The sequence below is a fragment of the Saccostrea cucullata genome, unplaced genomic scaffold (assembly GCF_032062105.1).
Source record: "Saccostrea cucullata isolate Sc308-1 unplaced genomic scaffold, CSIRO_AGI_Scuc_v1 ctg6482, whole genome shotgun sequence".
Lineage (NCBI taxonomy): Eukaryota > Metazoa > Mollusca > Bivalvia > Ostreida > Ostreidae > Saccostrea > Saccostrea cuccullata.
Genome location: NW_026928664.1, coordinates 15,471 through 28,872, shown reverse-complemented (window position 1 = coordinate 28,872; position 13,402 = coordinate 15,471). Strand labels below are relative to the sequence as shown.

Here is a 13,402-nt window from a genome sequence, read left to right as displayed (position 1 = left end):
CAACCAATCAAATGTACTCACATTGGGGATCATCCTATTTATATTATTACTAAATAAAGCACATGGTAAATATTAATGACCGACTTTTCGAGTAAAGATATCGAAAAACTCGCGGTTTTATTGGAAGTGGAAGAGGACTTGTGGAATATATCAAGCTGTAGCTACCACAAAAGAGATGCTAGAAGCAGAGCTTATTAATATCATTTTATTATTTTGACATATGGCAGGAGAAAACAAGTGGGAGTAATAGTTTATTAACAATCTTATAAGATATGTATTAGAGTGTGTACAAGAAAATATTATAATACAAAAGTATTATAATACTTTTGTGTTATAATATTTTCTTATTATAAAGTATTATAATACTTGTATTAAACTACAGATCTCATCGTGTATACCGGCCTTAAGTATGAAGTTAAATCATCAAACAAATTACACAAGACAAGAAATATGTTGTAACATTCATTTCAGCAGATGCATATGAAAGGTGAATTAAAAATTCACTGACGCAAAAATGTACATAATGAACAAAGAACTCTCTCAAATGTCTCAAATAATGTGGTGTCATTAACAACTTTTTATAACAATAATACTTTAAAAACACTTGTGTATTGTATTGTTAATCTCTGTTTTATCTTATACTGGTATTTTTGTACCCCGTTAAGTTGATATCTCAAAGTTTGTAAATGTTAAGGGTAGCTATTCAAATACATAGTATAGCCCTAACAAAGCTTTCTAGGTAAAAAAAGAAATTAATTCTTATATCCTATCATCTGAATTTCAATCAAAACATAACAATACGTATCACAGCCAGTCCATGCATAACGCAACAAACTAAGCAATCTTAGGAGAGTCTGTTGTCCTTATTTTCGGGGGTTGTTGTTGTTGGTTGTTTTTTTTTTTTTGTTTTTTTTGTTTTGTTTTGTTTTTTTTTTTTTTTGGGGGGGGGGGGGGGGTATTTTTTGTTATTTATCAAATAATTACTGTCAAGAATTTCTTTTTAAGGATTTAGCTTACATTTTTTATGAAACATATGGAGATAACGAGCGGTATATCATGATCAATTGCACAAATTAGATACAGTTCTGGCAGTAAGAGGGATAACATTGAGGGTCAATTTTTCATGCATTGATTCCTAAGAATTCACAACTCAACAGCTTTACTCAATTTGGTTAGGTTATTATGTTGTTCAGATCAGGTTATCTCAAAGACTTACATTTTCTAAACGTATGACGATTTCTTTCCTTCTTATTCTTAATTACATCAATGTTATAGCAGACGACCTGATTTATTTAGCAAAGGATGATAATTTAAAAAAGAAAAAAAAAGAAATAAAGCAGGAAAAATTTGGAAATGCAGGAGAATAGCGCATTTTTTTTGTGGACAAAGTAACCTGATAATGTCAATGTAAAGTAAGTCGAATATTTCCAGCTATGACGTACAAGTGCACCTCAGATTCTACTTAAATTGCAGTGTTCAAGACAATTTTTAATCCCATCAGAATCAATAATCTTATTAAAAAAATAACTTATGTATAAATACCTTATATGTTACATTATTTGAAATTCGACGCTTTAAATGGCAAAAAGACAATTAAAAAATATAATTGCTTCTCATAATAATTCGCTCTGAAGTATATCCGAAACAATTTATTACATGTCCGTGTGCCGGTTACGCGTTTGATGATGTCATTTCATCAATGCAAACTCCATTCTAACCACACTTCCAAAATCATTAGACCAATCGTCCGTTTCTGATGCTATTTGTATGAAATTTTGACATATTATAATTAAGATTTTGGTTCTGGACTTACTTTAAATTTGAGTACAATGTTTTACATCGTACTAAAAAAATAAAAGCAAATGCAAGTTATATGCGTAAAATATTCTGAATTTTGTTCATGCGCTGACAAGCCTAATCGGCCCTCATATAGATCGTCCTAATATAATTAATATGAAAGATATATGTTTAACAATTCACAACTTTAGAGAACATTGAATATATTATGTCTATGTAAAATTTGGTTAGTATTGGTTTTATGTTTAAAAAGGTAATGAACATTTGTCTACGACTTTTTGGGACAACTCTCGTATAAGTGAACAAAATGCAATACTGATGTTTAACAATGAATTAATTGGAAGAACTTTTTGAATTGCGATAAATGTCATATACACCAATATGTATTTTGAAGTTAAACAAAAACCCCTTATTTTATAATCTATTCTATTTTCTGGTAAATTATGTATATATACGGCAGCAAAGACTACAACTGTTGGTGTAATAATAGGTTTAATTAAATGCAAAATTTTATCTGAGTGTCAATAAAATCATAAAATATACATTGTATTCAGAAAAATTTCTATCCTCTTTGAATGACATTCAAACAATGAAGGGGTTTTACAAACATGGTGTTTAATTCGAACTCAATTCAAGCAGTATTAAGAGAATTATGGGTTATCAACTATCATCTACTATTTAAACAAATCGAATGGACTTTATTGATTACTTTTATTTAAATCCATTCTAGCATTCGGCATCTTGAAAAGAGATCACCTTATTGACCTCTTTAAACTGAAATACGCATGATTGTTTGAGATAATATCTATTCAGTACATTTAAATTTTCCAAGTATTGGAAATTACGCGAATGAGTTGCGTAAACTACTGAAAGAGAATCAGTCAATTAGTTAAAGTGAGAGACTCTATATAAATCAACAATGGATGAAGTTTTTGACAAAACGTACAAAGAAATTGAGTCTGACAATAGTGATTTTGTTTTTCGGTTTGGGAACTTATTCATGTTCTTTAACCGTCGAAAAAGCTATTTTTGAGAACTACAGTTCTATGATAAAACCAAGAAAAAATAAAAGTGAGGCAGTGCATGTAAGTTTCTATTTTTCTATCAATTCCGTACAAGAAGTTGAAGAACGTTTGCAGTACATATCTTTTTTTGGTTGGTGCAATGTTCAGTGGTATGATGAATTTCTAATTTGGAACCAGACTCAAGAGAATGGGCTAAAATTGATTACAGTTCCTCATCGAAAAATCTGGACTCCAGATTTTACTATGTGGTATACCGAAGAAAATATCCATGGCTTAGAACCTCACCCATTTGTAACACTGAATTCGATTGGTCTCGTCACCTGGTATCCTGGTGGGAAAATTAAACTTTCGTGTGTCATCAAAGTTTCCAGATTTCCTTTCGATGAGCAGTGCTGTAAAATTACTGTTGGTGCATGGCAAGTAACTGACTGGGTCCAGAAACCAAATCCAAGATCAAAGACGTCCGATGATACGAATATCATTTTTGAAAATGGTGAATGGGAGTTTATGAATTTTAACTTTACAGAAGTGTACAACAAAGAATACGATTTAACAACAGTGGTTTACAAACTTCATTTCAGGAGAAGATATCTTTACATCGTATTGACTATTGTTGTTCCAATAATAATACTTGCTGTTTTAAATTCACTGACATTTTTCGTTCCAGTTGATTCAGGGGAGAGAATAACATACAGTCTGACACTTTTTCTGACATTCACCGTCTTCTTAACCTTATTCGAGGAAACCATGCCACGAAATTCTACCGACGTGCCCTACCTCACTTTATATGTAGCATTTCATTTACTCCTGTGTGTGTTAAGCACAATCATATCCGTTCTTTTAAAACCTAATATCAAACCTATTCTTAATCATGGTCACGACCCAAACTACACCAAAGAAGCAAAGGAACTGCAATTAGAGAATGGAAAGAGTTGTATCATTGATGATAGCCTCAAAGTTGATGTTCATAAAGAAGAGAAGAAATATCAATGTGGATGTTGTAAGAAAAAATCTTGTAAACAGATGGATTCATTTATGGCTTTGTTTAACATAATTGCTTTCTTTTTCTCAACAGTAACATTAATAATTTTTTATCATATTTGATCATCTTTTTGCATGTGTAGGTACATGTATTTGTCTCTTATTAGATAATACTCTGTGGAAACATGCTATGAACATTGCTGGCATTGCAATTTTATAATTGTTGACTATGTTGATGATGTTAAAAAATATTGATGTATGTTTTAACCATCAACTGTATTTTTATAAATAGTGGCTGTTTAATAAACATATAGGTTAAGATATTTACAATACCACAGTTAATTTTTATTCTCTATAATAAAGGGCTTCAAGGGATATTCCCTATTATAAAAACTTTTCTATACCTTCCAAAAAACCTTGAATCTTATTAAGATAAATAAAACGAAAATTGTTGCATGAAAAAGTTTAATTTTCAAGCTTCTTTTTGATGCGTTTCAAATTCAATATCAACATTAGGAGTTAATCTTCCTGGCTGAAGATCGGATATCCTTAAAGAAAAATAAATACAGTTTTTAAGAAGTATTTAAAAACAAAACTTATCAGTGATATTTTGGCTTTAATTTTTATTTTAACGTTATCGTATGAAACAACACGGAAGAATATGCCAGTTTTATTATAATTGTACATGTTTAAGGTTTATAAAATTATAGCGCTGAAAATACAATTACTTCCGTTTTCCTGTAAAAGCGAAATCCAATTAGTCGTGATGTGTTTTTACCCAAGCCCTCATCAAAAAATAAAATAAATATTTAAAAAAATACAGCGGACAAGAGATCTTATAAAGTATAAAATGGAAAAACTTTGTAAGAAATTGAATTTATTTGTCAAGTCAATACTAGATCTACCATTAAATGAATTATGCTCAACCACGTGTCATGTGGCACTTAAATCATATTAATTTTAAAAGGAGAAATTCTGAGTGAATGATGTTTTGAATTTATCAACAATCTTTTAATGTATCTTTTTGCTAGTATTCAAAGTCAAGTTTTGTGTAACATACGATGATGAAAATATAAAAAAAAATCAGTTTTTTGAAAATATTGACCTTTTCCTCTTAACATAAATAGAATTAAAAACAAAATTTATATCATCTAATCATAATATCAATTAATAGTTGCAATGGGCATGTTAAACATCTAAGACGTTTGAATAACATGTATATGTACCTGTAACAGTGATAGATGAAGCGCAAGCTAAAAGTGGCAAGGTGGTAGATTTGCCGTGCTAGTAATTATGTAAATAAACAGATAAATAAATTATATATAATTATACATGTACGAGGGTTGTCCGTTAAAATAGTGCTCAAAGCGTTTTTTCTCGAAAAGTAATGGGCACACTATGTTGAAATTTTCAGCAAATGTTTGTTTATTATATTTAAATGGATCATGATATTTTTGATACTATATACACAAAAATAAAGATTTTGTTATGCTTGAATAATTATGCACAGGGTAAGGCACTACGGCTCACGATAAAAAAAAAACAAGTCAATATTAGAGAATACACAGGTATAAATTCGAAATAAAAGTTTTAAATACATTTGATTGGTATGAAAAAATATCCTTATTCCTACAGATTACAATCTAGCATTTGATTTTAATCAATTTAACAGTTCCTGGATTTAACAAGGGTTTAGTTTTGTTGCAGAATTATCTAATCTATTTGATTAATATTGACAATATTTTTCTGATTTAAATTATAGGGAACGGAAATCTAATTAGTATAAATCTAATTAGTATAAATAGTAAAATTATGTTTTGTCATTTGATTTGAAAGATAAAGCACCAATTATATTTTTAGGGGAAAACATAATTTAGTTAACAGCTTGACAGTATCCACAAGGTAAATCTAATTAGATTTGTATTATGGTGATACATGTATACAAACTGTATTCTTCTTCTATTATCCAAAGGTTTTTTTTCTCTACGTTCATGTATACAGCTGTATGATATTTTTTGATTACTTTTGGTTTTATTTTATTATCTCATCTACAATTGTAACCCTTTTTGTCACTCAGGGTTCAACTATTCAATGCGTAAAATAGTAAAATGTAAAAAGAAAACATTAAGTGGAAGATCGACAAGACGTATACCTGTGTATAACTTGTTTTAGTTTTTAGCAATACTCATGGGTTTAATATTTGTAAAAAGAATATATAGTTAAGGAAGTTCAATCCTGCGCTCAGAGCAGATTTTGTTCTGTGCTTATACTTCTATTTAATTTTATAAGTTCGAACATAAACACTTTCTTATAGAAAAAAAAATGATCAATTTGTTCCCTTTCCAAAAATACTCAGTACTGTTAATTTTAGATTTCTATTTTTCCATGCCGGTTGAACAAAAAGCTTTTTTTTTCAGTGATATGTGTTATGTTGGTTCTCTAATACATGTATCTATTTTATTATTTCTTATGAATTCTTCCAAGGAATTCTTACGAATATAGTAAACATATTCTGAAAGTCCAGGGGAAAAATTAGCCAATTTCATCCAAAAATTGACACTTATTTAGTAATAATTAAGAATGTACTTCATGTACCCTACTTTTGAGGTTCTGGATATGTAGGAGAACTATTTGCTTAAATTCAACAAAATTGTCCCACTTTGAAAAAAATCATGCTTTTCATATTTATTATATGACAGAAAACATTTTGTGGGTGTGAAAAGGTCATATAAATGTTTAATATGCGCAGTAATTTGAAACCCTTTCTCAGACAGAATATAAAAGTTTCTTTTTGGAATAGACTCTACGTTTACTTTGTTCGATGCCTTATTTGAAAGAAAACTTTGGAAGTAAAACGTAGAAGATGTAAAATTTTTTATTATTATATTGACCACTATTTTTTATTTGATTTTTAATTAAGCTTTATGGGTAAAAACTACAACAAGCAAATTCAATGAATTGTGGCCCCCCGCTTTGTTGTTGATATGTCACTTTTAAAGTAAAAATATGTAATATGTGAAGTATGAAAACTGTAGCACTAACCCTTCAAAAGTTATGGAAAAGAGGGAAAACTTTAAGAGTAGGTCAAATTCCAAGGTCAAGGTCAAAGGGTCAAAATTCTTGATATCAAATGAAAGGGATTGTCACAAAGTTGAAATACGTGAAGTATGAGAGCCCTAACCCTTACTGTTGAAAAGGTATGGCCAAGGTCAAATTTATTAAAATGGTCAGACTATAAGATGAAAGTCAAAAAGCCAAAGTTGATGGTATCAATAAAATTTCTTTACACAAAGAAAACATGTATGAAATATAAAAGTCCAAGTATCTACTGTTGAAAAGTGATTGATAAAGTAAACATTAAATAATTGTATAAAAGTGTGTCAAGCTCCAAGGTCAAGGTCAAAAGGTCAAATTTGGTGGTACCCAAAGAAAGGTCTTGTAACAAGGAATACACATGTCAAATATGAAAGTCTTTACTCAACTTTACCAAAAGTTATGGGGAATGTTGAAGTTTTTGTGACAGACAGACAGCTAGACAGATTGACGGACAAACGAATGAGATTTAATATCCCCTCGCCTTCGCGATAGTGGGGGACAAAAATACTTGACAAAAAAGTTTAAGATATTAAACATCAGGAACCAACCTCGTATATGTAAAAAAGAGAACACATATTTCCTTATTTTTTACCTCTTTAATATATATCAATAACTGTGTCGACATTTTTTCATTAGTATTGAAATTATGTATCATCTAAGCATATACGTCTCCATATCAGTGAATTATTCTGGAGAGGGACGTTAAACAGTTTACAATCAATCAATCTAAGCATATTATTCGTTCAATAATTATCTTTTCTATGGTACATGCTACAAGAACGAAGGAATTATATTCTAAGGAAAGATGAAAACACCCTTTGGCATCAGCATTTTTTGGCCGCTCTTAGGAATGCATGTTTTGGTAATTATCAATTTTTTTTACAAGTTCAAATTTTAAAAACAAAAATAAGAGTAGAATTTTAACTTTACCACAAAAATATATTCTCTTTTACTTTCTTATCCAACTGAAACAAAACACAGGGTACAGAAGGTATAGCGTACAGTTTGCCAGATACCGCGGAGTTAGTTACGTCTTGCCCAGTATCCAAGGAAGAATGGGTGGAAAGGTCACAGAAGAAGAATTGTCCAGTTTCCATTCACCCAATCAACAAGTTTCCCCTAGGCTTCAAATATCATTGCGTTATTAATGAATGGGGAAACGCTTCAGTTGAAGTCTGTGCAGCTTCAAGAGTAATACTTTGTAAGTCCTTATTTTGACGTATGTTACAGACATTTTCATGTAATACATGTACACTTAGTCTAAGAAAGTTAATTTATATTATCTGTAATACAACTTGAGGTACTGTGAGCAATGAGCTCACTAAATGATACCCCCTACCTCCCATATGAATATAATGGCAGTATCCATGTTTTGCTCTGGAAAATCCAAAATGTATGTCAGATCAAAAAGTAAAATAGGAGGTGCACAATGGCAATATGTAATAAAGGTTCTGTGAAAGTTTAATTAAATTTACTTCAGTGGAATGAGAGGAGTTGCGGATAAGAGATGGGTACCCCAAAGCGTAACAGACAAACGGACGGACGGACGTACAGACGGACGAAAATACCGATTACTATATACCCTCCCGCTTTTTAACTTGTTGAATCTGAACAGTTGTTTCGTTTAAGTATTTTATAAATGCCAAAACATCATTCCTTAAACACTCACTAAAGAAGATTGAAATTGCTTTATTGATACTCTGTTAGTTTTTATGACTGTCGAAACTTATCATACCCCCCGCTTGAAAAGTGGGAGGGTATATAGTAATCGGGTTTTCCGTCCGTCCGTCCGTCTGTTACGCTTTATCTCTTATCCGCAACTCCTCTTATACTACTGAGTGAAATTTAATGAAACTTTCACAGAATCTTTATTACATATTGCAATTGTGTAACTCCTATTTTACTTCTTTATTCGACACGTATTTTAGGTTTCCCATAGCAAAACATGAACATTGCCATTATTGCCTATGACGTATATGTTTACCTATGACGTCACATATAGAAGTTTCTGGATAATATTTGATAGGACGAGTTATTATTCCTCTTTACACATTAGCGTAAAACAATATATAACAACACATGGACATTATGGGAGGCGGGGGTATCATTTAGTGAGCTCATTGCTCACAGTACCTCTAGTTTTGGCTAGTAAGACTGTTCAACATGTTTGCAGTCATATCATACATTCTTTTGAAATGGTATTATAACGTATTTTCGAAATGATACTGTGTTTTTAATGATACCTCTGTCTAAGATATACGAGGGGTGATAAAAAAGTTCGTGAATTATCTCTCTATCTTCAAAACCTTAATTTAGATTAGAATAAAATTTGATACACACAAATCCCTAAAAAAGTTCTATAAATAGCACACGCTGAATAAAGTTTTGTGGTTGACGAGCATTAAAATCGGAGATGACTAATTTAAGATATAATCAAAACTGAAACCAAATTTTGTTTCTTTTATGGAAGTTATAAGTTCGCGAAGTTTTTGATCACCCCACGTAATTTCCTTAAACATGTGATTTCAGTAAATATCAATTAACTAACTTTCTACCTTTCGTTTCTGGTTTAACTCTTTCTGAAAAAAATAGATAAATAAAGTAATAAACTCATTTGAAATAAAGAAAAATACATAACAGCATAATTTGAGTAAAAATAATCAAGAACACGTTTGGCAGGTTAAGCACAAATGTGTTGAAGCTGTTATCTTTATAAATTCGGGATTTATTTCCGTTCAAAGAGAGTGTTTAGAGAGCAGCATTCCATAGAAAAAATCCCTGAGATTTTACCAATTGCCAAAATTTTACAGTATGGTTATACCTGTTATTGATTAAAAATGTTGAATACCGAACGCGTTCTTGTCTTTCGTCAAAAATAGAGATTATCATAATGCTTTCGTAAGTGTCTCTACTTTACATTAATTGCAAGAAATGCAATACGATGGTTGTTGAAAAATTGTGCAGACATAATCAGGAATACGATCAAACTTAATTTATATAAATATCTACTTATATGGTCCTCAAAATTCCATACTTTGATATTCATACATAAGGAAGTACAAGGTTTTTTTTTTTGTTTTACATTTTCCCTCGGAGATTAGTAGAGTACATTTTTGAATACTTTTTTCAAGTCAGATTAAACAACCATAAACCGTATTTAGGAAAGCTTTATACTTGTACCTATAAAATTAGTATATTATATTCTTTTAAATACATGTAAACCCCAAAACTGCCAATATTTCTAAAATATTGAGAGTAGGTCACTCTCAGTCATGTTCTAAAATGTTCAGATAGAGTGTTTGTTGATGATCTTCTTCCCGGTCCCTTAGAATTGACTTTTGCTATTCGAGGTCTAACCATCCGAAATTCAACTTTGCTTTTTAAATATAGATGTCGAACATTCAATAATTCTCTTTAAACTTTTTACCGTGAATATTATCTCAAAAATCTAACTACATAAAAATAAATCAATGGAAAGATACGTATGAAAATTGTCGAATGAGATTGAAAATGATAGAAAATATATGTCATTGAGTGATATGTTTGATTCCACGAGTTTGTATTTTTGTCGTGTTCCAAGCTTCATTTTGGGCGATATTGAATCAGTAATTATCTCAATAGAAATATAATTTAATTTTTTTTAGAAATATGTTTCTGTGAAATTTCATTACTATTTGACGTCTGTCCTGTTTTGTCTCAAAGAGGAGTCTCTCCCTTTTTAATTTATAGAGGTATATTTGTAAAGTAGGATATTCTTCTTGGACTTTTATTTTCCTAAAAATACAAATTTATATACGAGTAATTATTTTGTATTCATGACATTCTAAATGTTGACAATTCTCATAATTGAAGAAGCTGATATATTTTTTATCTACACTTTATATGTAGATGGGCAATGCGCCGAATATAATGCTGGAGCAAAGCGCATCCAGGGTTCCAATTTAAAGAGATGTTTAACGAATAAGCCTCCATGTCCAAAAGCTTATAATTCAACTAATGCATTTTTGTGTATGTATCAACTAATAAATATTTTATATATGTGGATCTTAATTCAATGACGGTGTAAAGGTGCGTATTTTTTTTAGCTAATCTGATCAGAAAGCATAGTGTGTTTTTCTAGCCACAGTTTTTTTTAAATAAGGTCATTCATGAAGGTAAAAGGGTCAGAAATCCTAGTATGCTTGGAAATATCTTGCCACAGGTAATGCGCATGTCAAATATGATAGCCTTATCTCGTCTTAATATAAGGAACAAGATGTGTTTGTGAAACAATACTGCTGACCCTGTATGGCAACATAGCGAAAAATACACTTTTCTTAAATGCATATTTAATATACTATTTTACGAAATAGGGTCTTCTCACAAGAAATACTATTGTGGAAAACGAAATCCATAGAACTCCAAGGTCAAGTGTTAAAATTGTTAGTTTCTTAAGTAAGGTCTTATCACAAAGATAACAAATATATGTAAAGCATGAAAACCATAATCTTAACCGTTTAAAAGTTATCACAAATGTTAAAGTTTTTTTTTTAAATAAGTCAACTCCAAGGTCAAGGTCATTCTTGATATCCCATGAAAAGTCCTTTCACAGGGATAAAATATGTAAAATATGAAAGCCTTAGCCATAACCCTTCAAAAGTTATGGACAAAAATTGTTTTTTAAAAAGTAAAATAACTCCAAGGTCAACGTCGAGAGATAAAAGTTGCATCCAATAAAAGGTCGTCTCACAAGGATTCCGTATGTGAAGCATGAAAGCCCTAGCCCTAACCAGTCAAAAGTTATGGCCAAGCTTAAAGTTTATTTTAAAAGTACATAATTCTGCAAGGTCAAAGGGTAAAATGTGTTGGTTTCAGATGAAAGGTCTTCCCACAAAAAGTGCATTAGTGAGTTCTAGTATAAACCGTTCAAAAGTTGTTCACAAGGTTAAAGTTTTTAAAAAGTAGGTCAAACTCCAAGGTCAATGTCAAATGGTCAACGTTCTTGGTATCCAATGAAATATCTTTTAGAAGAACTATCTATGTGAGGTATGAAAGCCCTAGGTCTTACCATTCAAAAGTTATGGCCAAGGTTCAAGTTTTTTTAAAAGTACAGAAAGCTGTAAGGTCAAGGTCAATTTTTTTTGTATTCAATGAAAGGTCTTGCCTCAAAGAATACATATTCGGAAAATGAAAGTCCTAGTATTTACCGTTCAGAAAGTGAAGCCAACGTTAAAGTTTTTAATAAGTAGGTCAAAGGTCAAGGTCAACGTTCTTGGTATATAATAAAAGGTCTTTTTACAAGGATTTAATATGTGGAGTATGAAAGCCATTGGATTTACCCTTCAAAAGTCATGATCAAGGTTAAAGTTTTTTAATACGCAAGAAAGTTAAGGATTTTCTATGAAAATATAGGCTTTTCTATGCAAATGAGCTAATAAAAATGCATGAATTGTGTATTTTATGTACACTGAATGTTCAAATTGTTTTTCTTACACATACTTACTTCTGATGGTATATTATTGGAAATGCACATTATGACGTCATGTTATGACGTCATAGTTCTTTCCCATTGAAGGTAATAAAACACATCAACAAAACAACGTCGGCGCAAGGGCATATCCTATTAATTTAAGATAAATAATGCTAGGGAGAATATTCTTAAAAGTAATAAAATTGCTGCACAAATCAAATGCTTTTCTTCAAACGATAAAAATTTTGATAAACTTACACTGGACTGTGCATTTTTACCCTGTTTCCATTTAGTACTATACGAATAGTAATTGCAGTGTCGACATTTGTGCAGCAATATCTTAAACACTTGGAATATTGTGCTTCTCTTTATACCTTGTTTCTGTAAAAAAAGTGATGTATGCCCTTGCGCCGAAGCGATTTTGTTGATGTTTCTCATAAACTTGTGCAGTAAAGGTCGATGACGTCATAATTTATACTGGCTTTCGCATATCATGGGGACCAAAATTGTATAAGAAAACAACTCTTAGCATTTTCTTTGAGGTATGTTTTGCAATTACGGGTTCTAACTAGATATTTGGCATAGAAACCTCCATACGTACCCTTAACTCGCTTGCGTAAATAAAGAAATCTCCTAAATCAAGGTAAAAAGGTCAAAGTTTATGGTATCCAATGAAAGGACTTGCCACAAAAAATATGTATGTGACGAAAGTCATTGTATCTATCTTTTAATAGTCATGGCCAAATTGGATTTTATTGAATAAAAGTGGGTCAAACTCCAAAGTCAAGGTCAAAAGGTCAAATTTGGTGGTACTCAAAGGAAGGCCTTGTCACATATAAAATTACATAGGAGTCATAACTCCACTTATTCAAAAGTTATGGGCAAGGTTTAAGTGACGGACGGACAGCTAGGCAGACTGACAGACAGACGAATGAGATTTGATATTCCCTCCCTTTTGCAAAAGCGGGGGGGGGGCAATAAAAACAATTAATGAATCTGAATTTCTTGATTTATTTGAAGCATCCCCTTATAAAGAAATACTGGAAAAGAAAAG

At 31.0% G+C, this 13,402-nt stretch overlaps 1 protein-coding gene across 1 annotated transcript; it reads left to right on the top strand.

Moving 5' to 3' along the window:
* Positions 1 to 3,065: 3,065 nt before the first annotated feature.
* On the top strand, positions 3,066 to 4,023 carry LOC134278315 (neuronal acetylcholine receptor subunit alpha-7-like). Its single transcript, XM_062760627.1, has 2 exons — positions 3,066 to 3,822; positions 3,971 to 4,023. The coding sequence occupies exons 1-2, from the start codon at positions 3,066 to 3,068 to the stop codon at positions 4,021 to 4,023; spliced, it is 810 nt and encodes a 269-aa protein (XP_062616611.1).
* The last annotated feature ends 9,379 nt before the right edge of the window (positions 4,024 to 13,402 follow it).

Excerpts from the sequence above, each read along its gene's own strand:
- LOC134278315 (XM_062760627.1), top strand. The coding sequence starts at position 3,066 with ATGTGGTATACCGAAGAAAATATCCATGGCTTAGAACCTCACCCATTT. Across the intron at positions 3,823-3,970 it reads GAAATATCAATGTGGATGTT|ATAATACTCTGTGGAAACAT; the intron begins GTAAGAAAAAAT and ends GTCTCTTATTAG.